Source organism: Sarcophilus harrisii, chromosome 1 (genome assembly GCF_902635505.1).
Source record: "Sarcophilus harrisii chromosome 1, mSarHar1.11, whole genome shotgun sequence".
NCBI lineage: Eukaryota > Metazoa > Chordata > Mammalia > Dasyuromorphia > Dasyuridae > Sarcophilus > Sarcophilus harrisii.
The window spans coordinates 641042841-641070279 of record NC_045426.1 but is presented as its reverse complement, the minus strand read 5'-3'; the positions used below and the strand labels follow the sequence as shown (position 1 = coordinate 641070279).

Genomic DNA, 27439 nt, shown 5'->3' with positions numbered 1-27439 from the left:
CCCACTTAGACCCCTCACCTTGGTGTCTTCATTTTGATTCACTCTTCTCACTCCAGTCTCCACATCCTATTTATTCTACTTCTTTTTTCTCATTTCTTTCCCCAGTAATTTTCTCATTCTTTTCCCAGTTTTGCACACGCTTTTGAGCTCTGACCCACATCACTTTATCAGAACTATGAAACTAGTTTCTTACAGATCTCCCAGAAGTCTTTCCCCTTTCTGATTCTTTCCCATAAACAGAGGCTGCCAAAATAATTTTTCTTTGCAACAAATATTTCTCCCCACTATCATTTTGCAGATAAAGAAACTGATTAAGTGATTTACTCGGTCATAAGAAAGTAGCATTAGTCTGATCTGAAGATTGGTTTTCCAACATGTCAGTTCTCCTACTTTATTTTCTTTTAAATATCTTTTCTCCACCTGACTTTCCCTTTCTCTTTAGCAGTCTTATTTTCACCCTCCACAAAAGGGATCCAGTATCTCAGTCCTTTTCCTAATATCTAACAAAAGCTCTCCTTCCTAGGAAGATTTCCATTTTAACAGAGGCTTTTAAGCCCCAAGTTCTGTAAAATTGAAGGGAAATCATGGCATTAGAATTCCGGGCTTAAGAGTTTAAAAAGTCTAGATTTAAATCTTCCCTCAGACAATTATTAGTTGTATGTATAGTACCCATCTCATAGGATTGTAGTGAGGATCAAATGAGATTAGTCACAGATACCATTCCATTCAAAACACTTCATAATATATCAGTAAAATCCAGACAAGCAGTCAAGATACAATTTATTGACTTAACCATTTATTAGGGGTCTACTATGTACAAAACCACTGTGCTAGACACAAGGTAAGGATAGAGGAGCGATACAAAAATAATTATGCCATCGTCAGTGCACCAGAGGCAAGATAAAGAAAAGGTCTACCTCAGTTAGGAAACCTTTTATATCTTTTCTTCTTAGAGAAGGAACCAACAACTGTATTCTCAAGATATTGTCAGGCTCAGCTCAGACAAAAAAGCTAATACCCTTGTCTACTATATCCTGATATTCAGTCCTTAAAAGACAGTCTGTGGTCTTCTAGAGCTAATCACCGGGTAAAGAGCATCACCAACTCACATTGGTGGGAATGGGGGAACATGTCCACTGGTACAGCTTGTCTCAGAACAAAAGGCTCACCAAGGAGGTTCCCATCAGGGTTTGGGGGCCGGCACAACCTACAGACACAAGAATTGGAAGTATTAATTAACAAATGCAGGAGAAAAACATGAAGTATTTACTTCTGGTAACATGTACTTCAAGAGAAAGAACTGTTCCAAGGCAAAACTCTTCACCTGGACCTTGTGGGCAGTCTTCAAGAGCCACAAGACCCCTAATCAGAACCATGTTCTTAAATGAATACAATAAAATACACAGAAGAACCATTTACACTGAAATGCAACAACCAAGATATTTTTAAAACAAGTTTATAGATTCTAGGTTAAGAACCCTTGTTTGTAATGAAAACTATAATTTCACAAGGATGACAAATTCACACCCAACAATTCCACTATTGGTTTTAGACTCTAAGAAGTGTTATATAAACCTCCAGTTTTACCTTTTCTCTACAAGAGCAGATTCAGAAGAATTTGCGAAGATTTAAATTAAGTCATGCCAAAGGAAGGATGCAGAAAGGAAAATTTATGCATGGATTACAGCTATACAAGTGAAGACAATATACAGCTAGGTCTCAATAAAAGGTGAATTAAGAGTCCTCTGAAGTAATCTCATAATTTAAACTTACATCATATATTTCCATTGGACTAGAGAATTGGATCACATTTTTACATCATTATAACTTTAAATAATACATATTCAAATATATAAGTCACTTTTATTGTACATGGTACTTTTATTTCATTTGAAGAAAAGCACTTTTTCTTTTAATTTCATGCTGATTTAACCTTTGTTCTAACAAACTGATGTTCTAACTATACAAAGACAACTGATTCAGAAATAATTCCCTTGTCACTCACTAGTTGTTAACAGTCTATGAGGATAGAATAATTTTCTTTCATTGTCATGTTCATTCAATACATGAGGATTTTTTTTGGTAAAACAAGTTTCCATGGCCAAAGAATTCAAACCCTAATGATCAATCTGCTAGTGATGAGCCTTTCCATACTTAGCTAGACTGGTCCTCTGACAGAAAACAGTCTGTCATTAGCACAAGCTTTAGAGGTCTTCCAGCTTAGGACAAACCTGACAATATTTTTGGTTTTTGTTTTTGCTGAGGCAATTGGGGTTAACTGACTTGCCCAGGATTACTCATTTGACAGTATTTTTGTTCTGCTTACCTAGAGGTCCCCAAGGATCACCCAGATATCATGTCATATCAGATGAGTACTTAGAATCATGAGATCATCAGTTTCAGAATTAGAAGGGAGGCCCTTAAGGTCAACTCATTTTACGGATGAGGAAGCTGGGAAATGGAAATGTTAAGTGACTTTGGAATCACTTTGAAAGATTTCAGGTTTGAGTCAGAATTTGAAGTCCAGTGGCATAGTCCTAAAACAGTTTTCCCACACAGGTAGATTATAAACTTCTTGAGCAGCACCTAGTTCTGACAACCCTTTGCCTTGGTAATTTCAAGAGGGGAGACAATCATAGATTTAGTAAGTAAGCTTATTAAGTGTTCCCCAAGCCCTTTCTTTCTACACTTTGCCTTGTCACATCTCAATATCTCTGCAAAAGGTTATAAGACACAATACTCAAAGCTCAGGTCTTACTTACTCAATGATGTTTTCAATGGATTTACCATAAGGCCTGCAGGAGACAAAAACCAATCTCTGGATGGCTTTGCAGTTTCGAATGTCCTGAACCACTCTATTACCTGAAGGGAGAAATTGTGTGAAATTAATAGAATGAAAATGCAAACTGAAGGGTCCTTACAGACAGATCTTTGTTTCTTTGTGGAAGACAGCTACTGAAAGTTCCCAGGAGAAATGCACCTCAAGCTACACTAGATCAGAGGAAAGGGCTTCTGGGATTGAGAATTTTGACTCCAACCAGCCTAAAGGAAGAGCCATTAAAAACACTCTTGGTATTTCCATAGTAGGAAGATGGAAGAATATAAAGCAGATCAAAGCAAGTAAAAATACACAATGACTACAAAGGCAAAGATTCCTAAAAGAAAGCTAAACTCTGAGTAATTAAAAAAAAAAAAAAAAAAAAGCAACCACCATGAAAGTCCCAGAGAAAAGATACCAAATGGATCTCCTCCCTAGTGTTAGAGAGGTGTGAGACTAGTGGTCTACAATAATTGTCAGACATAGTATCTGCATGGGATATTTTGGCTAATTTTTTTTTCCTTTGTCCCTTTTGAGGATTCAATTAGAGGTGATGGAAGGAATGACTATCATATAAAATCAAAAGGTATCAATAAAAAGTAGTTTGTTTTTTAAATAAAGTAAATAGAAATGGGGGAAAATATCCTTCAGCAGAGAATCAATCTGCCCTTACTCAGTCCACACTGGGATGGGTCCACCAAAGCCATGAGTGACCGGCTATCCTCCTGAGACTCTGACAGCTGTAACATAATCTCCTTCACATTGCCACGGTGGGATTCCCAGTTGGTGATGCCTACAACAAAGACAAGTCTGAAGAATGCCTCTCATGCCAGGCAGTAGTGTCCAGAGGCCAGAAAAAGGAAGATTTTCGTCTTTCCTAAGCATATACAGAAGCCAAGGCTTTCCCAATTTGTCCCCTGAGTTCCAGGATACCTCTAAATATAGCTAGGAGTATAATTCTCTGCATTTATAGGATACTTGTTTTATATTTTATAAAAATACTTTCATCTTTTTTTTATTCTGAATTTGCCAAACCAACTAAAATGAGCACTTCCATTACTATAGAAGAGGAGGTGAGGATTATACACACAAAACTGAATTTAATCTCTTTGATGTGGAACTTTTTAATTTTTAAATAAATACAACATGTAACTTTTAAAGCTATCCTGATTGTCTATGATTCCTTCTTGCCTTTCTTCTATTCTTTTTTTGGGGGATACATGAGTGGGGAGGATTAAGAGGAGAATGAAAAGAATCTAATCTCTAGCCTCCTCCCTCCAATCTCTCCCCCTGACCACCATTGAAAAAGAAAATCAAAACTGTTCTAACAACTATCCATAGTCAAGCAAAACAAAATTGCCATGTTAACTGTCTCATTCTGTATTGAGCCCATCACCTTCCTGGTAGGAGGTGAGAAGCATGTTTTATCACTGGTCCTTTAGAATTGTGGCTGATCACTAAATTGATCACAGTGCTTTATATGTTTCAGAACACTTTGATATACATTATCTCATCTGATTCATTCAAAATCCCTGAGGTAGCAGGATGGATCCTGTTGTAAACAGATCAAGATTGAAAGGCTATCATGTGGAAAGATTAGGCTTATTCTCTTTATTCAAAGAAAACAGAACAAGAAGCAACATGAGCAAAAGCTGCAGAGAGATATCTTGGCACAATGCAACATTTCCTAATTACGAGTATCCATTATTTTGGAATGCAGTGGGTTTCTTGTGGGAGGCCTTCCAGTGGAGGCAAAGGGGGTATTTCTCAAGGATGTAACAGGAATTTCTGGTTAAGTCCATAATAGATTAAATGACCTTAAAGAATACTTCTAATTCAAAGATTCTGGGATGTTAGGATGACACCTACACAGCCTCTTAGTCCTAAACTCTTTCCATTATAACAGAATACCTTTGACTAAGATTCTAATGTCAAAAAGGCATTCTCTAAGGCAAGTACAGACCTACATGGTTAAATATTTCACTAGTTCTCTCTTACAAAACAGAACTGCCCCTTGCTTTTATCTTTTTCCCCTCATCCTGATAGATGGGAAGGAGTAAGTTGGAGAAAGTGGCTCCTTTCACAATCCACCCAGGGGACCACCTTAATTTCTCCAAAAGCATTTCCCTATAAGAATACTACACATTCCCCTTTATCCCTCCCTCCATCCACAACCAAGGAACTATCTCCATCTCCCAATAATCCCAAAGACTAAGGATCAAACCATTAAAAGCTGCAGTCCATTTAGCATCCTCCAGCGCCTGCCCTACCAGGCTCATACTGAAGATTTGTGATGCCTGTTGAGCCAGGGAGAGGCCAGTTGCACCTAGAGAAATGAGAAAAATCGCAGGGATTTCAATGTCCTTGTCCAGTGGGATTCATTCCAATATCTTTCAATGACCAGAAAGGGCCTTTTGGACACAGATGGTACCTGGGAGTTGGCCAGGATATGGATTCCCAAACACCTACCGGTTCCATGGCTAAAATCAAGGATGACAGTATTGGGGTCTACTTGACCCACTTCTCCCACTGTCTGATAAAGAACTTCTGCTGCAGATGTGTTAAGCTGAAAAAAGGCTCCAGGAGAGATTCGAACCTTCAAGCCCAGGATTTCTTCAAAGAGGTAAGGCTCTCCAGCAAGAAGCTGAAAGGGGGTTAGTTGTTGGTGGCGAGGAGTCCTGGTAACAGAAGACAAGAGAAAAGAGCACGATGGAGATAGCAGCACTCATTGACAAGCATCTCTATCTGGGCTTTACAGAAGCTCCATTAGGAAATGAAGCCTTTCCTAAGCTACATGAGCTCTACAGGAGGACCCTCCAAAGGGCTCCTAGGAGGAGGTTAAATCCTTCTCCCTGTATTATGCTTTGATTCAAATAGAGGGACCCTCATTTGCCCCTGGCCATTGACTCCTGACAATTTCACTTTAAGAAGCCAGAAATCTAAGCAGTCAGAGGCCCTCAGCTTTCCAGATGCTCTTTGAGGATCCATTCACCATCCCTTACATTTACCTTTCTTTCACATAAAGCGAGGTTAAGTCACATAGAGCTCCAGGCCCCGTCAAGAAAAATTTCTTTATTTCTTCTGTCTGAACACAGAGCTTCTCCTGCCCAAAACATAAAACAAGGAGCAAAGTAAAGATTGAACATGGAAAGACCCTGTCTTTGGATATCAATCACAGGCAGCCCTACATAACAAGAGTACTTTTCTCTGGAGAGCTAGGGGTGGCTATTACTAGCTCCTTCCCAAATTACTTCTACACAAAGAAGTCTTTGCCAAGCCCTCCAGAATGAATTCTAGAGTAATACTTGGCTAAGCTGGTTATAATAAATCGAAAAACAAGTGTTTACCCACATTATTTTAAAAGAACTTACAAAAGCAAGGGTTCTATGAGAGGCAGGTGGCTGAATTGGGTTTCCATCCCATTATGAAATAGAAATTATCCATCAGTGTCTTTTATTTTGCACCATTTCCAACACTAGTTGTTACTAAAGCAAAACTTGCCAAGAGACTCTACACAAAACTCTCTCCTTTCCTTCCTGAGGCCAGACAGCATATTCTTTATTCCATAATTCATTTGTCCACACCAGTTTCATTTCATCTAAAAACTGAAATTATGCTTACCAACCATAAAATCATTTTAACAAGAGAATGAGCTAATGCATTATTTTGCTAACAGTTTATTAATGTGTCTTTTCCTGTAACATCAATAATTCAATGTTTTTGCCTTTGACAATCTTCTCATTGTGAGATGAAACTTTGGAGTAGTGTTGATTTTAATGTTCATTATTATTAATAATCTGGGAGTAAGTTTTTATCGAGTTGTTTATAGTTTATATTCTTTAAAGAACTGTTTATTCACCCTTTGGACATTTATCCTTTAGGAAATGGTTCTTGGATTTGTATACTTGCATTTATTCCCATGTATCTTGCTTACTGGAGATATCTGATGCAAAAACTCTTCCCTATACACTGAGCAGCAACATTGTGCAATGATGAATTATGATAGACTTAGCTCTTCTCAGAACTATTAATAATCAAAGACAATTCTAAAAGATTTATTTTGGGCAATGCTATCCACATTCAGAAAAAGAATTATAGAGTCTGAATATAGATTTAAGCATACTATTTTTACTTTTTGTTGTTGTTTGTTTTTTACTTCATAATTTTTTCCCTTTTGTTCTATTTCTTCTTTTACAACATGACTAATGTGAAAATGTTTAACAAGATTGCACATGTATAATCTATATCAGATTGCTTATTGTCTTGGAGGGAGAAAGAGGAAGGAGGGAAAGAGAAAAATGTAAAACTCAAAATCATATGAAAAATGTTGAAAATTATCTTTACATGTTATTGGAAAAAATAAAATTCTGTTAAAAAAAAAGAGAGAGAGAGAATGAGCTGGGAGTCCCAAGAAGTTCATTTTCCCACTAAAATCCTATTTGAATGCAGCTAATAATAATAATGAGGATGATGCTAATTATAGCTAGCATTTATATAGAGTCTACTTCATGCAAGGCATTTTGCTAAGCAAGCTCTTTGCAAACAAATATTATTTCATTTGATCCTCACAACAGAGTAAGCCTAGGAGTCAGAAAGACCCTTTAAATCCAGCTTCTAATCCTCACTATCTATGTGACCCTAAGCAAGTCATTTAATTTCTCCTTAGAGCTGAAAAACAAAAAGGGAGGATAGGGTAGCAAGATCCTAAAAAGAGGTACAAAGTTAGGACACTGATGAATGTATAGTTGTTTTAATTGGAATATTATAGGAACAAGTACTATAAATTGAGTAAGTTTCAATAGTTTTGCCTAGAAACTATTTTCCCATGGGAACCTATTTCCCTGATACTTTCTTCAAGTTAGCAATATTTAGCCTACAATAGGCCTTTGCAGTAATATCTCTCTAGCAAAACACAAGTGTAGGATCTTGATTCCATACTTTCTACCCTTCAGTTCCCTCAATCTGCAGATTTAACCTGAGAGCATCCCCTGAGGGCTGAATTTGAAATCCAATATACTTTTGACACCAATGAGTAAAATGGTTCTCAAGATACCACCAAGAGGATCATGGGGAGCTGGTCCAATAACCCAGTTCAAAACACCAGCATAGTTAAATGGCCTTTTTAGGCATTAAGTTCCTGCTACTGAGCCAGCCAATGTCAGCTCTACTGTCTCACAGTAATCATCCCATGCTACCCAAGGCCAAGTACCAAGAGTCTCACCTGACTTAATTCCTGAGGATTGAAGATGATAATGGCCATCGTGTGCCCAAGGAAGTTGGTGCGCACTATGAGCTCATGCCAGAGTCCACCTTTCCAAGAATCAATGGGGGAACCCAGTGTGGATTGCCGCAGAAATGCCTCAAAGCACTGAGAAAATAGAAAATATGTAGAGTTGACAGAATATAGAAGTGAGACTTCAGAGGGCACCAGTCTATTCTTACAAAATGAGAAACTGAATACTAGAGAGGAAAGAGAATTTATTTAACATCACACAAGTGATAAACAATGGAGTTGAGACTGGAAACCAAGCCCCTTCCAACTGTAAAGTCATTTCTCTTTCTACTACAGCAATAATCCATAATTTCCAGCTTTGATCAACAAGTATCTATAACTCTTGGCTTTGTACACATTCCATGACTTTTTATCAGAGATCCTCAATGCTCTTGCTTTCCATATATCCCCAAGAGTTTTTCCTTTTGTACAAGTAATGATATTATCTTATTTATACAGTTACTATGTCTTGACTGATGCCAATAATGAATCCTCTCTGCATTTTTTTCATTCAGTTGGAACCAAAAATGATATTTTACCTAATTTTATAATAATATAACTAGAATGGTACAAATTTGAAAACATGCAGCCACTTGAGGGGATACTCTCACTAATCAAGACCTAGCTGTAGTAACACTTAATGTCACAAGGCAAGGTAGAATAGTAGGCAGAAGACTGAACTTGGAATAAGGAAAGTCAGGGTTCAAAGCATAACTTCTGACAAATGCTAGTTATGGGACCATAAGTAAGACACTTCACCTCTTGGTGCCCCAGACAGCTTTTAGAGACTCTAAGATATATCGCAGACCTGCATTGGAGGAGAGAGTTTCCATCCTAGGAGTTCCCTGGACATATATGAATTTCTAACCCCTCCAACCCCTCTCCCACAAGAGACCAAAAAACCTTTCATCTTGGGTATTGATCTCCTTCAGAATAATGTCATTCACTGTATTTCTGTTCTATTATTTATAACCAATACAAGTGACCTCATTTTTTCCCCTATTAACTCCTACAACTGGATAGCTGCTCCTACCATTCAGTCATTTTTTAGTGGTATCTCACTCTCTATGATCCTACTGGGGTTTTTTTGGGCAAGGATCCTGGAGTGGTTTGCCATTTCCTTCTCCAGCTCACTTTACAGATGAGGAAACTGAGGCAAACTCATTTTACAGATGAGGAATTGAGGATAAACTTGCCCAGGTTTACATAGCTAGTAAGTGTCTAAGGCTAACTCACCAAGATAAGGCTTCTTGAGGCCCAGTATTCTATCCACTATCCACCTAGCTGCCTTATCTAATTTAATCTAATTTCTTCTTTCTTTATGGGGCACACAAATAGAATCCCACTTCAAAGATCTCAACAAGGGATTATATAAATGTTTGTTCAACCTGATATTCCAAATTCTAAGTTGTACAGAAAACCAGTAATGGTGACTAAAATTATGGGGCAGGAGACACATTCTTTAGCTTTACCTTTTTTTTTCTAAAATCGACATTCTATATTCCATTCTTAATGGGCAGTTTAGATTACAGCGTAAAGTGAAAAGTATATTATCAAACATGGCTAAAGTGTTGATTTATTTTGTTTATAATTTGTTATAAGGGAGTCTTTCATGAGGCATGGGAGATGAGAAAAGGATACAGGAGAAATGGGAAAAGTTAGAGAAAAGCAGCAACAATGTAAGAAGAAAAACTATCAGTAAAATATTGGTTATAGATGAATAAAATCCATGTAAATTATTGGACACTGGCATTGAAGTCAGAAGTCCTAGACTGAAATCCCAGTTCTACCATCTGCTATCTGGGTAAGATAGGAAAGTCATTTAACCTACATGGGTTTCAGTTTCCCCATCTATAAATGGGGAAATAATATATGCCCCATCTCCTTTACAGGATTACTGAGTAAAGTGCTTTCCACACCTTAACATATCATTTAATTGGATATTAATTTACTTCTCAGCTATCTCAAGTATTTAAGAAAGGAAGGAGAAAGCTGGGAAATGGGCTGAAGCCCCTATGAGGTGATAAGGAGAACTATGCTATAGTGGCTCAAATATATGAGATAGATTAAATGAATTTTTCTCCTTCACCTCCCCACCCCAACTCCTTCTTAGGACTCTCTCATTTCTGACCTCCAAATGCCCTCTCCCAAGGGATATGACAGGCATTTAACTCCCTCTTCTATTCTCAGTCCTTTCCAAATGTCCCTGATAAAGATACAAAAACAGCCCCATTCTTATTGGGCCACCCCTTCTAGCTTAGACCTGGTGAGCTAAATGGTGCAGCAATAGAGCAAGCCCCAGGCCCTGGGGATCACTGGAGGCTTACACCCTCATCTTCTTGGCCATTACCTAGCTACCACACACAACAATGTTTGATATCATCCCCAAGGGTGTCCTTGCCCCTTCTTACCTGAGCTACCTGGTTGTGCTTTTCAGGGATATCTTTCAGATGGCTAGGTTGTATGCAGAAAATATTCGATCCTAAGGTAAGACAAGGATTTAGTTCTACCATTTTCTTCCAAGGTTCTCCAGAAACAACACCCCACAACCACAACCCCCTCTCTTTCAACAGGTGACAAAATCCATAACTCAGGGAAGTTCTACCTGACAGAGGAAACCCCATGGCCCTAAATCCTGAACCACTAAGTTGGCTTTTCTTAAAATGATTATCTAGTAATGCTGTTCTCTGCCTGTCTCTGCTATATCTCAATAACTGTGTTCAGTTACAAGAACCAGATTTATAAATTGGAGTGCATCCAGGAGGGTAACAGGACAAGGAAGGACAAGGAGAGAGAAAGGTCAGATAAAGGAAATGAAGTTGTAAAAAGAATTAAAAATAAATTTGAAAAAAAAAGGAAATGAGGCTGTAAAGCATGGAGCAGAGAAGGCTCAGTATTAGACGTGACAGATGTTTTCAAGCAGCCAAAGGGCTTCTGACATAGAAGAGGGTAAAACTTGTTTCTCTGGGCTCCAAAGGGTAGAAATAGGGGTAATGCATGGAGGTTTCAAAGCACAGTTTGGCTTGATCTAAGGAAAAATGTCCTAGTAATTAAAGCTATCCTGAAGTAGACTGGGCTGCATCAGGAAATAGCAGCCGAGACTTAGTGGGGAAGGGAGAGAGAAAGACAGAGAGAGAGAGAGAGAGTCTGCACCTCTGCAATTGAAGTCTATCCCTTTTACACAAAGAGAAATTAATCATGCTTCACTGTTAATTCCCTGAAGCCACCATGAATCACTATATTGATTATTATAGCTAACATGTATACAGAATTTTCAAGTTTACAAGTTTATCTCATTGGATCCTCACAACAGCTTTGGAAATAGGTGCTATAATTATTCCCATTTTTAAGATGAATCACACACAAAAGAATTTAAGTGTCTTGCCCAGGGTAACACAGCTAGTGAGTGTCTGAGGATAGACCTGAATTCAGTTCCTTCTAACTCCAAGTCCAGTGCTCTATCCACCGAGCTACCTTGCTGCTTAACAAGTTCTACAATCCTACAAAGCTATTTTCCCTGATATATGTTTAAGCCATCTTAGACTTGCCAAAACAGCAAACTATACACTGCCCCTCCCCCTTGTCTTTACAGTAAACAGTTATTTGTTCTATTAGTCAGTTAGTACTTTTTGAAAAGGTGAAACAAAAGCACTATGACCTCTAACCTGATGACTTCTAATATAAAGGCCACAGATACTATATAGAGCAACTCATTTTAAATAATAGCCCTTGGATCAATGGAAAATCCTAGAAGTTTGGAAACAGAATCAAGCTGAGCATGATGAGACAGTACCTCAAAGAAACAAAATGACTCTCTTGTCATTATTCATCCCTCCTACTATTTACCTGCTAGTCCCTAAACTCAACCTTCCATATCCAAACTCCATGTTTTTGAATAGGTTGTCCTCCAGACCAGGGATGCACTCCCTCTTCACCTCTATATTTTAGAATCCTTAATTCAAGATTCAGTTCATATAACAACTCCTATGGAAATCCTTTCCTTTTCTTTTTTACAATTAGTGCTCAAGTTTAGACTTACCTCCCCAAGACTTCAGGTAGTACCCCACAGTCTTTGGATTGCCATCTGGGCCTTGGTTTATAGAGAAGGAAGATTTATTTCTATAACCATCAACGACAGGCTGTTAGAAAGGAGAGAGAGAGGAAAAAACAAGTCAAAAATGCACAGCAGCTCAGGAGGGAACACTGTCAGAAAGGGTCTATGATGAAGAGGGCCAAATACAACAGAAAACCTCTGACTCCAGCCACACAGTGAGGTTTCTTTAGACCTTAGGGGAGGGAATCTCCATTAGATACAAAACAAGAAGTCAGAAACTTACAGAAGGCATAAAAGGATGGAGAAGGGAAGACAGCTTCTCAGATTTTGCTGCAAGCTTTGGGTCACCAGTACCACTCTTGCGTAAGCGAATTTCCAGAGTCTCCAGATTTTTCTTCAGACTTTCTAACTTCACCTGTAGTGGGGAAAAATAAATAAGGGTTTATCTGGTTGTGCTACTTACTCCTCAGCTCAAAATGCTTCCAATGGATCCCTATTGCCTATCAAATAAAATTAAAATTCCAATTCAAGGCTTTCCACAACCCTAATTCAGTTTCTGTCATATTCCTACCACCTACTTTTAAGCAGCCAGATCAGAAGAGAAAAGGAATAATAGTTAACTTTTGCATAGCATTTAATATGTATAAGGTACTTTAGAATTTTTATCTCAATTGATCCTCACAATAATCCTAGGAGATAGATGCTTTAACATTCTCATTACACTGAGGTTGTGTAAATAGAGACAGAAGTTAAGTGAATATCACAAGCCTGCTATGAGAATCAAATGAAATAACGTATGTAACAAAAAGAACAGGGGATCTTCTTTACATTTTGCAATAAAATGTCAAGATACAGTCAACTATAGAAAATCGTTTGCCCTACTGGCATCCTATCAAAGATGAACCTTGATGTGACTTTCAAATGATTATCAAAACAATTATAAGCAAACAAGAAAAAAGATATGTAGGTCAATTTTTGTTGATATTCCTTCAATGTACTATTTTTGTTTTATTATTCATGACTTTATTATCTTTCCCTTTTTAGGATATTCTATGAATCAATCCTTCAAAGACCTCACGATTATACCCCCTCTAGCACTGATCTTTTCTCTGTACACTTGATCTGCTTTTTTCATTTTTGTATTCTTTAATGTCGTTTTTACTTCCTCTCTAAGCACATCTGAAATTGTGTTGTTTAAAGTCCAAGTATATGGTCTGCTGTCCTTAATGGTTAAAAAACAACTACTCTTAATACATAGTACATACTTAACACCACTGCTTGATTGCTTATAAATATCTTTGCAAGTTTTTACATTTTTCTATTTATTACCTTCCTTTCCATTTCATCCTTAAATGTTTCTGGAATGATTTTACCACTCATTCCAAGCTTTCTTTAAACAAAGTTTACACTCTGCTGCTTTTTCTTACTTTGAAGCACTACTGTTCATAATTTTCCAACATGTTCCAAATCATCTCTATAAGATTTTATAAACAAGTTTATAAACAAGTTACTCTCAGTTTCTCTGTCTCTCTGTTTGGCAAATAAGTCAAGTGTTTTCTGACTGACTTGCTTTTTAGGCTCTTCTTGATCTTTTTATTATATTATGACAATTCATTTACATTGGCAAAACACTTGTGTGAAATTATTATAATCAGGATCAATGTCCTTTCGTACATACACTATCCATTTTTTATCATCAATAACTTAAATAGGTCAAAGTTGAGTTGCTTCAACTGCATGTCATTTCTTTTTGTCATTTTTATTTTTTGTTTTAGATTTGTACTGCCCTGATACCTCATCATGGGATGGTAGTCACTTAGGTTCTTGAAATCTATGTCACTGGACCATAAGCTTTGAGTAAATGCCTAGCAACAGACTAAGTCAAGTTTTCCAAGGAGCAGCCTAACTTAGTACACAGAAACTCAACTCATTAGTAAGTTTACCTCTTAATGATGAATTCTCTAACCATAACATTCCACGAAAAAAGGCAAAATACAAAATGGTCCTCAATCTTATTTAGCCCTCTTCTTCTAAAACCATGATACTGCTTTAGACAGATTAAAATTATTTAAAATTATTAGAAATATTAAAATTATTATTATCATTGGTGGAGTTATGGGAAAAACAGGTACTCTAATGTAAACATTTTGGAGGGTAATCTGGCACTATATAACAGAGAAATATTTTTTTTAAATATTTTAAAGAAAAAACCCATCTATGTAAAATATTCAAATACTTTTTAATTTTTTATTAAAAATAAACATAAAGCAATTTCTATGCCCAACAAATATAGAAGTAGTATAAATACATTCGAATATATAAAGTTCTACTCTAATATTTCATTGTGGAATGAAGGTAACTCAGTTTTCCAAGGCAACAGGTAAAATAATGATAATAACATTTATATCTACCATCAACTTTGATGCCAGTAAAGTGTAAACTCTGGTAGGTTCTACCATGCTTAAAAGGTTTCAAGTACAGTTATGACAATCCTTAGCTTTGCCAAGGGTAGAAAGGCTCACTACCAGGTGATGAATTCATGACAACAAAGAACTACACAATATGTCTCCTCTGTAGTCCCCTTCAACTTTTGCAGTAATGGTGGCAAAGTGGCATCAAAAGGACAAAAGGTACTAAGAATTACACAATCTTTAACCACCTATCAATATTAGTATTGTTGATATTCTCTACAATTGCAGAGTTCTTGTCTACAGCCCAACCCTAATGCTCAACAAGTCAATTTATCACCAAAGGAACTGAATTATATCATTCATTACACTCTGAACTCCTTGAAAACAGGGACTATTTTTGCCTTTCATTGTATCCCATGGCTTAGCAGAGTACTTGGCATATAGAAAGTGTTTAACAGAGGTTTGTAGACTGACAACTGAAATGCCAAAAATACAAAGGTAATGAGAAGATACACAATGACTATAACATAGTAAATTAAAAATGCACTAAAAAGGAAGATAAACTCTGAATAATTGGAAAAAAAAACTCTCCTGAGAATAAATAATGATTTATATACCTCTCCCCTCAAGAGAAAGTGGCAAGAGTTTACTGGGAGAGAATGTTACTGTTTAAAATTATGTTAAATAATAGTATCAGATTCAGAGATATGGAGCCATAAAAGTCAAGATTATAATGACATACAAAACTACATATTAACATTATCTATGTTGTAATATATCTTTATTTTACTAAATACTTCCCAATTCTCTTTTCAATAATAAAATGATTCAAGGCAATTCCAGTAGACGTGTGATGAAAAGTGCCATCTACATCCAGTGAGAGAACTACGTAGACCAAAAATAATTCAAAGCACAGTATTTTCACCTTTGTTGTTGTTGCTCCTTTGCTTATTTTTGTTTTTTTTTTTCTAGTGGTTTTTTTTTTCCCTTTTTATCTGAATTTTTTTGGTGCAGCATGACGAATATAAAAATATGTTTAGAAAACTACATATTTAACCCTGATTACTTGCTGTCTTGGGGAGGGGGAAGAAAGAAATCAAGGAAGAGAAATTTGGGACACAAAGTTTTGCAAAGGTGAATGTTGAAAACTATCTTTCCGTGTATTTGGAAAAAATAAAATACTATTTTTAAAAATGCTATTAAATACTTCCCAATTACATTTTAATCTGTTTGCAATGGGGCTTAATACCTTTGATGTAAAATATAGTGACTAATTCCAGTACAAGGTGTAGAGGGCTGAAACTATGAAAAGGTGTGCCTGAATCAGACAACACAGCACTTAAGGCTAATTACCTATTCAATGTGAGACAATTACTCTATTAGCATATGTTTGGATAAAAGGTTCTTCTCACCATTGGTGCTGGCTCAATGTTTGATGCTAAAATAATCAAGGGTGAGGATTAGAGAGTAGAGGGACAGAGGCCAGAGTCATTTTGCAGCAGGACAAGGAGGAGAGTGGTTGGTGACTCAAGGATCCTTGAGCCTTGTGACAGTTTGCCTACTTCCTTCACTTCTTCCCCTAAAGACCAAGGACTTTTACTTATTCTGACTCTGGCTGATCCTGAAGCCTCCAGGGAGGTAGTTTGGACTTTACAATAAGGAAATTTGTTGTTGTTGTTGTTCAATCACTTCTGTCCAACTTTCTGACTCCATTTGGGGTGTTCTTGGCAAAGGTACTAAGATGGTTTGCTATTTTTTTCTCCAATTCATTTAACAGATGAGAAACTGAGGCAAACAAAAATTACTTTCCCAGAGTCACACAACTAGTAAGTGTTTAGGCTGGATTTGAACTCAAAAAGATGAGTTTTTCTGACTTCAAGCTTGGTGCTCTATCTTACTGCTTCTAGGGGGATTACCATAATGTAAAAACAAAGGATACCAATAAAAGGCTTTAAAAAAAAGATATGACATCATATGTATAATTGATACCATATTGTTTGCCTTGTCAATGGGGGAAAGTGGTTGGAGGAAGGAAGAGAATTTAGAACTCAAAACATTTTTAAATGAATGTTAAAAAAAATTAATTAAGAATATGAAAAAATATTTATATAGCCACTTTAATGACAGTAGCCACTATAAGAAAGTGAAGTTAAATGAGAAAAGTTAACTTCCATGTTCTTCATGATCATCAAAAAATTTTCATGGGAAACCTTGGTCATCTTACTTTGCAATGCTCGTTACTGTCTTGGTTATCATTTGATCATGATGAATGGAAATATTTCAAAAGATCATCATGAAGATAAATCATGAGAGACAGCTGGGTGTGGGTGATAGAGGGCCAGGCTTGGCATCAGGGAACCTCAGGTTCAAGTCTTCCCACTATTTACTAGCTGTGTGACCATGAGCATATCCCAGGCAGCAACAGTCTATGGCACTAAGTAAGACATGAGTTATCAATCTTAGTTTTGACACTGAGAGTTCTCTAACTCACAGATCTGCCTGCCCTACTTCCCCAGTGGAAATCACTATAACTCAGAGGTCCACTTTTTGGAGAAGATGAGGAGATGTATAAACCCTATGAAGATCATCATCTTCAATCAGCAGATTTCTAGGGCTTCAAGCAAGGGACCTAGCAGCTAGATTCTAAGCATAGGAAAAATTCTTGTGATTGGCTGGTTCCTCCTAGAACCTCCACTTTAAGCTAAATACATAGGTCAACCATGTCTACATTCCTCTCCTCATTTTCTCAATTTTGTCCCCTCATATTTATCTTCTCTTCCCCTGCTTTCTTTTATACATTTTCTTTCCTCATTAAGATTTAAGATCCTTGAAGGCAGGACTATCTTTTTTGCATTTGTATTCTTGTATTTGTATTCCCAGTGCTTAGAACAGTGCATGATACATAAGTAAGTGCTTAACAAATGCTTGTTGACTTGACCCGGACATGCAGAATAATAAAAAGAAAGGAAAAGTAACCCTGAAGATGAAAGGTTGCCTTTCACAACCAGCAAGTGCTCTATCCACAGTTAAAGATCTCCTTTAGCCTTCTCTAAGGCAGGAAACAGATCTCCTTTCTAAACCCTCTTGGGCTGCTTCCCTAAGACCCAGAAAATTCTAACCACCATTCCCTTTCAAGGCTCCTACCTTCAGTTGTTCCTCATAATTCAGTCTCCACAAAGGTAACATCTGATCTGCTAACCTGAAAGAAAAAAATCTGATCTTGAGCTTCATTCATTCCATCATCCAAAGATTTCTCAAATATCTCCCATATGCAAAATAGTCTCCAGGTTCTGGACTGAAGTTCTCATTACCATCAGCTCTACCACTGACTTGTCTCATGCTCCTAAGAGGATAAGATTGTGAAGTCCTGATTGGATGAAGAGACCTTTCTCATACTGTATATTTAACTACAACAGAGTAGGCTCAAACAATGTCAGGAGAAAAAAAAGGCTCAGCACACAGATCAATCTGGAGATGACAAATCACATTCCAAACCAATTCTTTTACCATAGGGTTCCCTTAAAGAATAATCCCCAAAGGAGAAATGACAGCAACAGATAACTGCCCCCCCCCATACACTCACACCATTAATGAATACTCATATCCATTGAATAATGTGTATGTGTGTATATGTGTATGTGAATATGTTTTAGAATTATATATTTATATGTACATTAGAACATAATATGTACATAATATATATTATGCTATACTTTTTACTTTATTATACTTTATACTTTATTATGTTTTATAGATAAGTATTATAATACATTATTTTATGTGTATTATATACAATATAAAACATCTGCATGTTACATATATGTATATACATTACATACAAATAATTATAAGAATAAATCCCGATGCAATAAGATAGAAAATGAGAAAAAGGACAGAATGTGTCTTAATAATAAATGCTGTCTTAATAATCGATATTTACAAAGCACTGGGAAATCTTCAAAGCACTTTATTTACAATATCTTGTTTATGCCTCACTACAACTCTATGGGGTAAGTTATTACAGGTATTGTTCCCATTTTAAAGATAAGGAAATCAAAGTGCAATGAGGTTAAGTGTCTTTCTCACAGTCACACAGAAAATAAGGCAGGATTGGAACCCAAGCCCAAGGCCAGTGCCCATCTACAAAGTAATCTGCCTTTACACTAAAAACACAATTTGATTTATATGTAAATTGTCATTAACACTTGCTCACTTTAAGCAGAGAATACTATGACTACTATGGGGCCCAGAGCATATTATTTACATCCAATCTACTAGTCTCTCTCTGGATTTCAGCATGTCTATTGTGCCCTCTTCTAGCAGACAGATTGCTCTTTTCACCATTTACTCCTTTCCAAGAACCTCCTTATAACCAAAAAGGTATTCCATGGTCCCAAAGTACTCATGTAAGAATTTTTCTGGCTTGCTTAATTAAGTAAACAGTCTAAGAATGCTTGCTTTGGATGTCGTCACAGACCCCTACTATGTCCCATTATTTTTCAAGAGTACAGAAATAGAGGCTGCTAGGTGGCACAGTGGATAGAACACCAGCCCTGAAGTCAGGAGGACCTGTGTTCAAATCTGACTTCAGACACTTAACACTTCCTAGCTGTGGGACCCTGGGCAAGTCACTTAACCCCAAATGCCTCAGCAAAACAAACAAACAAAAAAAGAATACAGAAATGTAGGAGGGAAAGAAGGATTAAGACCGGCACAATTTTACCTTTCCCGCCAAAAGTCATGATTTTGGCTGGACTCCTTCAAGTTTGTTCTCTCTCTTTGCTTCTCCTCAGTTACCATATCTGTGATGCTTCCCTCACATGCTGTGCTTAAAAATGCCCAGGGACAACCTTTTGGCTTGCTGACATCCCAGGAAAGTGCTCTCACTTTGGAGAAGAGAGCCATTCTCAAAAGAAAGGATCTTTGGTTGGCCATGGTGTTCCCCTCCACTGGTCTCTGACTGATCAGGAACACATCTAGCCAATGGAGCTCTGAGAAGAAACAAACAATTCCTCTTTTACTATTTCCAAAGAAAGAAACACAATGGACTTCATTTGTGTGATAACAGAAGCTGTGAAGTTAAATTACTAAGGCCCAAAAAATAGATCAATAGGACAAATTAAACCAATAAGAATCAGAAATAATGGAATTCAATAATATGATACTGAATAAATACAAAGATGTAAATTTCTTTGGAAAGAACTCCCTATTTAATAAGAACTGCGGAGAAAACTAGAAAGCAGTCTGGCAAAAATTATGTCTAGATCAACATCTTACACTATCTATTAGGGCTTCTTAAACTTTTTTCACTTGCATTCTCATTGTAGAGTGCTTTAAGGTTTGCAAAATACTCTTTATGTCTCATTTTAGCAATTGGTAAGTGCTATTTTTAACTTCATTATACAGGTGAGGAAACTGAAGTCAGCCAAGGTCTCAGGGTGACAGTGAAAACCAAATCCAGCAGGTTCCCCTAACACCATTCAAGGATGCAGAGTGAGTGACTAAGACTAGTGGCTGAAACTTCCATAGATGTGGTCTCCTCCAGCTTTAGAATTGATCTCCTTTAAGGTAGGGTCTTGTCTTTTCCTTTCTGTTTGTATTGCATTTAACACAAAGCAAGATCCCTTGCTTAATGATTTTTTTTTTTCAATCATCCATTTGCATCCCATCAGGAAGTTCTGGATTCAAATTCTACCTAGTTTTGTGACCCTAGGCAAATCTTAGTTTCCCCGCCTATAAAATGAGTTTAAAATAGCGCCTATCTCCCAGGCCCATAAGTGGAGCAGTAGATAGAGCCATAAATAGACTGGGTAGGAATCAGGAAGACTCATCTTCGTGAGTTCAAATCTGATCCAGACATTTATTAACTGAACCTGGACAAGTCCATTTGCCTCAGCTTCCTCATCTGTAAAATGAGCTGGAGAAGGAAATGGCCAAGAAAAAATCCCAAACGGGATGCAGAAGAGCTGGGGAAAAGAGACTGAACCACACGGGGCAGGGGCCAGCCACCAAAAGGCGGGCCGCCCGTCACTGCCTCCTCCCTAGTCCCTCCCTTCCCACGCGGCTCATGGCTCAGAATCCCCAGACTCCCGGGGCCTGGAAGAGGAAGAGGCTAAGAAGCCCACCCAGGAAGGACCGCAGGGTGCGGGCCCGGGGAGCCAGAGAGGGCGGAGAGGAGGCTCACGCCGAGCCCCCGGCGCAGGCTGCCCTTCCCTCCGCGACGGGAGCAAGCGCTGGCTCCGCCTGCTTCCGTGCTCTTACCTAGGTCTGGCTCTCCTCGGCTCCCCCCGGCCGCAGCAGCCCCAGGCGGGCCTGGGAATAGTCAGAAAAGTCACTTCCGGCGGCGAGAGCCGGGCCTGGGCGGAGGCAGCGAGAGCCGGGCCTGGGCGGAGGCAGCGAGAGCCGGGCCTGGGCGGAGGCAGCGAGAGCCGGGCCTGGGCGGAGGCAGCGAGAGCCGGGCCTGGGCGGAGGCAGCGGCAGCCCAGCGGCCTTCCCCCGGAGCTGCTGCAGCCGGAGCGCTCCCAGCGGCCGCACGCGCCCTGGCTGGGGCGCCTCGGTCCTGGGCGCTCTGCCCCGTGCCTCCCCAGGCTGGGAGCATCACTTCCCGGAGCCTTGCAATGCGGAGACTTTGGGGTGGAATCCAAAGGGGCGGATACTGAGGCGGGGACGGGCATCATCGCTAATTATCACTGCTAATGTTATTTACCTGGAAGGAAAACAAAACGGGAAAAGGGGGAGGGAGAAGGGACTCAAACACATAAGTAATATTCTACCTTCGTAAGACAGGCTCATACAGAAGCAGCCACACCCCCAAAAAAAACACTGGGAAATGAATGTAAACTGTTTGCATTTTTGTTTTTCTTCCCGGGTTATTTTTACCTTCTGAATCCAATTCTCCCTGTGCAACAAGAAAACTGTTTTTTTCAGGGGGCTTCTGGAGGGGGTGGAGGGTGGGAGGGAAAAATCGGAACAGAAGTGAGTGCAAGGGATAATGTTGTAAAAAAATTACCCTGGTATGGGTTCTGTCAATAAAAAGTTATTATAAAAAATAAACAAATAGAAAGAAAGAAAGAAAAAAAGACTGAGGCTCATACCCGTCCTCTTCCTTAGGACTTGTCTTTATTCCACCCAACCCCTTCCAAGCTCCCAAACTACTTTCTCAGGAGCCTCCCTCCCTCTCCACTTGTAGGTACCGTAATTCCTAGTCCTGAATTGGCTTGCTACTTTATACAAATACCTACCATGTGCCAAGAGCTTTTACAAATATTTCCTCATCCGATCTTCACAACAGTCCATGAGTTTAGCTGTTATTATCCCTAAACTGAAGCCAACCGAGGTTAAATGCCTTGCCTAGGATCCCTTAGTTGGCAAGTATCTGAAATTGCATTCAGACTTCCCGACTCCAGACGTTGATCTTTATCCATCGTGCTACCCAGATGCCTCAGAAGAGAGAGCCCACATGGGACGGTGGGTGTGAGTTAAGAGTGTATCTGCCAGTGTCCCTATCCAGCTGAGGCTACTCTCCCAACCTGCGGAAAAGCAGGTTTTTTACTTCTTTTCATCCCTAACAGTGTGTAATACACATTTTCACCACCAAGTGGCGTCACGCAAGACCATGGTTTCCATTCGCTACAGGGCACCCACCTACATCCTTTAGAGCCGGACCGCAGGCTTTGATACATGCTCATAGACTGCAATTCAGTATTGATGTGGGATTCTTCCCATAAAAAACTGACAATCTCTCTATGCTTGTTTCTCTCAGCATCTCTGCCCCTGTCCTTACTGGGAAAACATACTGCTCGCAGTAGACCAACTTTATTCAGATTTTTAAAATGACATCATTTAGTAAAATAGTAAATATACATAGCACAGATATAGACTCTGGACTTACTCTTCCAACCCCCTAATCACAGCTGTCAGTTCTGGTCCTCAAGCCTCAGCTGATATCTCTCTCCTCAGGGGTTCCAGAGGTACAAACTTCCCCCAGAGTTTGTGATACATATCCCCATCAGTATTTACAAAATCCATGGGAAAGTGAGTCTAGTTTAGAACATGTGTGACAAAAGGAATAACTCAAAGCTTTTGGAAGTCGTTTTGCTAGAGTCTTCAAGGTATTCCCCTCAGGCAGGGTCTGGCTTTTATGCTGAGTTTTTGGTAGAATCCTAGAAGTTTTCTTTCTTCAATGTATCTAGTTTGTCCAAGCTCTCAGAGCAACCACTTCTGCCAGCTTCCAGAATATCAAAGTTCACAAGATGCTCCTCTAATCAAGAGGGGAAGGAAGTAAAGAGATCAAGATAAAGTTCATCCTCATTTCACTCCCCTAAAGCTAAAGATTATCTCCAATCCCTCAAGATTGAGACTTTTTCCTGCTGCTTCTCAGGACCACTTGGGAATTGAAGGAAGGAAGGACTGCAGCAGAATTGATGTGTCTGTGATCTCATTTTTTAAGATTTCATCTTATTTTTAATATGTATTTTTTTATAATCACATGTAAAATGGATAGACCACTAGCCCTGAAGTCAGGAAGACAAGCTCAAATCTGGTCTCAGACACTTAACACTTCCTAGCTATGTGAACCTGGGCACGTCACTTAACCCCAATTACCTAAGCAAAAAAACAAAACAAAACAAAACCACAAATTACATATAAAACAATATTTAACATTATTTTAAAATTTTGAGTTCCAATTTTTTTTCTCTCCAACTCCTCTCCCTAAAATGGCAAACAATTTGATATAGTTTATACATGTTCCATCATGCAATACATATTTCCATATTAGTCCTGTTGTGAAAGAAAACAGATCCCCCCAAAAAATTTTTAAATAAAATAAAAAAATAGGATGCTTTGATTTGCATCCAGACTCTATCAGTTCTTTTTCTGGAGGTGGATAGCATTTTTCAGCATCAGTCTTCAGAACTGTCTTGGATCAGGAGATCATTATATACTTCAACAACAATACTATATGATGACCAGTTCTGATGGATCAGGCCCTCCTCAGCAACGAGATCAACCAAATCATTTCTAATGGAGCAGTAATGAACTGAACTAGCTATGCCCAGAAAAAGAACTCTGGGAGATGACTAAAAACCATTACATTGAATTCCCAGTCCCTATATTTATGCCCACCTGCATTTTTGATTTCCTTCACAAGCTAATTGTACAATATTTCAGAGTCTGATTCTTTTTGTACAGCAAAATAACGTTTTGGTCATGTATATTTATTGTGTATCTAATTTATATTTTAATGTATTTAACATCTACTGGTCATCCTGCCATCTAGGGGAGGGGGTGGGGGGGTAAGAGGTGAAAAATTGGAACAAGAGGTTTGGCAATTGTTAATGCTGTAAAGTTACCCATGTATATATCCTGTAAATAAAAGGCTATTAAATTAAAAAAAAAAAAAAAGAACTGTCTTGGATCTTTTTATTGCTGAGAATGGCTAAGTATGATCTCATTTTGAAGGTCAGAAGGTCAAATAGAAGCAAAGTAATATAACAGGAGACTTGGGGGTTTTTTTCCTTCTTTGTTTCAACAATTGTTCTGGTTCTCTCAAAAGATGCTAATAATACCCATTATTTACAGAGCATTTTAAGGTTTACAAAGTGTATTATCTTATTAGTTCCTAACAATCACCTTGTGAATTCAGTGCTAACATTGCCTCTGTTTTACAGATGATAAAACCTGAGGCTGAGAGAGATTAATTGACCTGCTAAGGATTAGCTAGTAGGTGATTAAATTAGAATTCAAACTCAGATCTTCCAAAATCCACCTTTGCAATTCTATCCACTAAGGTACCTAAGAGCTTAACTGTTACTAATTTGAAGTTGCCTCCAAATCTGCCTCTGCTCCACACTTGACTCACTCCTCAAACTTTCATCCAGTCATTAAAGTAATAATTAAAATACTTGCTCTGCACAAGGTACTGTGCTAAGAACTGTGAATACAAAGAAAGGCAAAAACAGTCCCACATAGATGCAAATTCCACCACACAAGTATGAAAAGTGACTAAATAGTTTAGGTCCCTGATTTTGGGGAGGATTATTCATCATTCAAACAGGCACACATCTGCCATGCATACTGCCATAGAAGCCCCAGTACCTCATAATGGTCCTTTGCCCAAAGCTTTGCCCCAAGAAAGCAAGCTTTGGTAAGTCTGTAACAAGCTAAGGAAACTGAGTACAGATATGGTGACAGACCAATCTAATGAAATTGTCTGAGCATCAGCCTTCATAAATATGGGGAGGCTCTTTAGCAGCAGGTTGGCCCCGAAGACTGAGCACCACTGTCATGATGATTCAAGATTCTGACAAAAGTAAGTCTCTCTAAACCTGTCCCAAAGCCCATTGATATGGCTCCTTTCCTAATTTATGGAGTTGAAGGCCTTGCCCTGAGTGAGGGGTATGAATTGACAAGAACTTTAATTCTCAGCTATTCCCCATTTTTCAAGTTGGAATTCCCCTTTTGGACTCTCCAAGCCCCAAATGCAAGTCTTCTTTAAATATAGCATTGAGGTGGTTTCCGGCTTCAAGAGAGAGAAGATGGAAGAAACTTCAATGCACTGAAGGAAAACACTATGAGAAGACTAGCAGTCTCTATCATGTCCCTGATCCCAGCTTGGTACTATCTTGTAATCCACATTCAGTCCCCACATTCCTCTCTCTGGGTAAAGATGGCTCTCTCCATCACAAATCTATTGGAATTGGCCTGAATCACCTCATTGTTGAAAAGAGCCAAGTCCATCACAGTTCCATTCTTTCTTGGTAAATACATCAGCTTCCCAATTCTGTATTTCTAGCCTAGCCTCTTTGCTTAATTCCAGTCCTGGGTCATCAATTGTTTAATGGACATTTTGGCTTGAATATCCAATAGGTATTTAAAATTAAATATGTTCAAAACAGATCTTAACTTTCTCCCCTCATTTAAAAAAAATTATCCCTTCATTAACGTTTTTATTTCTGTCTAGAACACCTCCATTCTTCTGGTTCAAAATCTTAGAAGCATTTTCCCTGTCCGCACTTCATGTCCAGTTTCCAGTTTTGTTGGTTCTACCTCCAACTATCTCTCACAACTATTTCTCCCTACTCACAAGTCTACCATTCGCAGCCATGCCTTCTTTATCTCTTGCCTTGACTATTGCAATTGCATCCTAATTGCCTTCCCCTCTCTCCAAAATATCTTACACACACACACACACAAAGAGTGTTTTCCACAAAGCTACTATGTTACCACCCAGAAGTTTTTAAGATTATCACATGGGGTCTATTTAACCAGTTGGAGGCCTCCTTCAATTTCTCCTGACATTCAGGACAAGATGGCACCAGTGGAGCTCACCTTATGACCAGCCCAAGGACACAGTTACTTGTGATATCCCTTCCTGCTGTTTTTCTTTGGAGTCTCTCATTGGTTATATATTGCAGTCTATTCATAACTCCCTCTTGTTCTCTTTGTGATAATCTTTTTTTAATTTTTCAGAGGTTATTCTATTCTGTATCATTTTGCTACACTGGAACATCAATAAAATATTAGTATTTTTAAAAATAAATGTTCATTTAATTAGTTAAATAGTAAAGTAGAAAGAATAGAATCTTGCTATTAAAAAGATGAGCCTTTGCTTTCATAAGGGACTTGGATCCATTAAAGGAGTTCTGGAATTAATTAAAGGCAATGAAGCCCACTGTCCTCCTATTCAACTGTGGGTATAATTTGATGGACAGCTTTGCTAATTGTCACATGCACACACACATGCACACATACTGGCATGTCTGTCAATGTGAACATGAAGTGCACTCTGGGTAATATCTGTTCTTCCTTCATTCTATCTTTCTTGTATGGATGGTTAATCCAAATTCCTTTTAGTGATTACAGGAGCTAGGAAATGTTATAGCACAATGTAAATCATTTCAATCATGTCTTACTCTTTGTGACCCTTTTGGGAGGTTTTCTTGGCAAAGACCTGGAATGCTTTATCTTTTCCTTCTTTGACTCATTTTACAGATAAGAAATTGAGGCAAACAGGAGAAAGTGACTTGCCTAGAGTCATACTTAGAACAAGAACTCTCACCAGAACACTCTCACTCAGAACAGAAGCTCTCACCATCCAGAGGAAATTCTCTTACTTAGGATTCCACATGAGACTTCCTTTATCAGAGTCCTGATAGTGATATCTTCCTGTTTCATTTGATATTTAAGATTAGAGGGTCATTGAACAGGATTATTTCAATTGTTTAATCTTTCAAGGAATCTCAAATAATTGTGGCATTTTGATAGGTTATAAAATGGTCTGTAATACAACATTTTGCTCTACCAAATCAAATGTTTTTTTTACAATTCAACATACAACAAGCAAAGTGGCATTACATATTTTCTACATCATTCAGTGAATTATAAAATATAAATATATGACTCAGTATTGAAATCCTGCTCATTCTCTACGAGGAGTCCTTGACTATTATATGAATGGTTCTGATAAAAATTTTGTATAAATGGAAGAACATGCATTTAGCTTAACACCTATAATTTTCATTTTTCATTATTGATAAGGTCTGAGACAATTTCCATGCTTTGTTAAATCTTTCTTTCAGATACTGATCCTTGTATATTGATGTATATTGATGTATACATGTATATTGATCTTTGAAAGCCCTTACAATAATGTTGCCTCCAAAAGAAATCACTTCTATATATACTTGGCACAATTTTACTGCCTTTCCCCTCTGTGTTCTCTTTAAGGCCATTTCTAACTCCTCTATAAGCATATCTGGGAATGTGATGCTGCATTCCAAATATGGTGACCTCACTTTTCTTGATGGATTCTTTGTTTTCTTGGGTTTTTTCTACAAATCTTTTCCATTTTCCTTCTTTTTGTAGTACTTCTATTTTTATCT

General features: G+C 38.1%; 1 protein-coding gene across 1 annotated transcript; it reads right to left on the bottom strand.

Moving 5' to 3' along the window:
* Positions 1-763: 763 nt before the first annotated feature.
* LOC100928618 (tRNA (uracil(54)-C(5))-methyltransferase homolog) lies at positions 764-21180 on the bottom strand. The gene is made up of 13 exons (XM_012544130.2): positions 20817-21180; positions 19279-19546; positions 17700-17754; positions 12428-12559; positions 12130-12229; positions 10502-10572; positions 8040-8186; positions 5827-5921; positions 5288-5496; positions 5043-5144; positions 3492-3611; positions 2763-2862; positions 764-1207 (listed from the first exon to the last, which is right to left on the bottom strand). The coding sequence occupies exons 2-13, from the start codon at positions 19488-19490 to the stop codon at positions 1081-1083; spliced, it is 1470 nt and encodes a 489-aa protein (XP_012399584.2). The 5' UTR covers positions 19491-19546; positions 20817-21180; the 3' UTR covers positions 764-1080.
* Positions 21181-27439: the final 6259 nt, after the last annotated feature.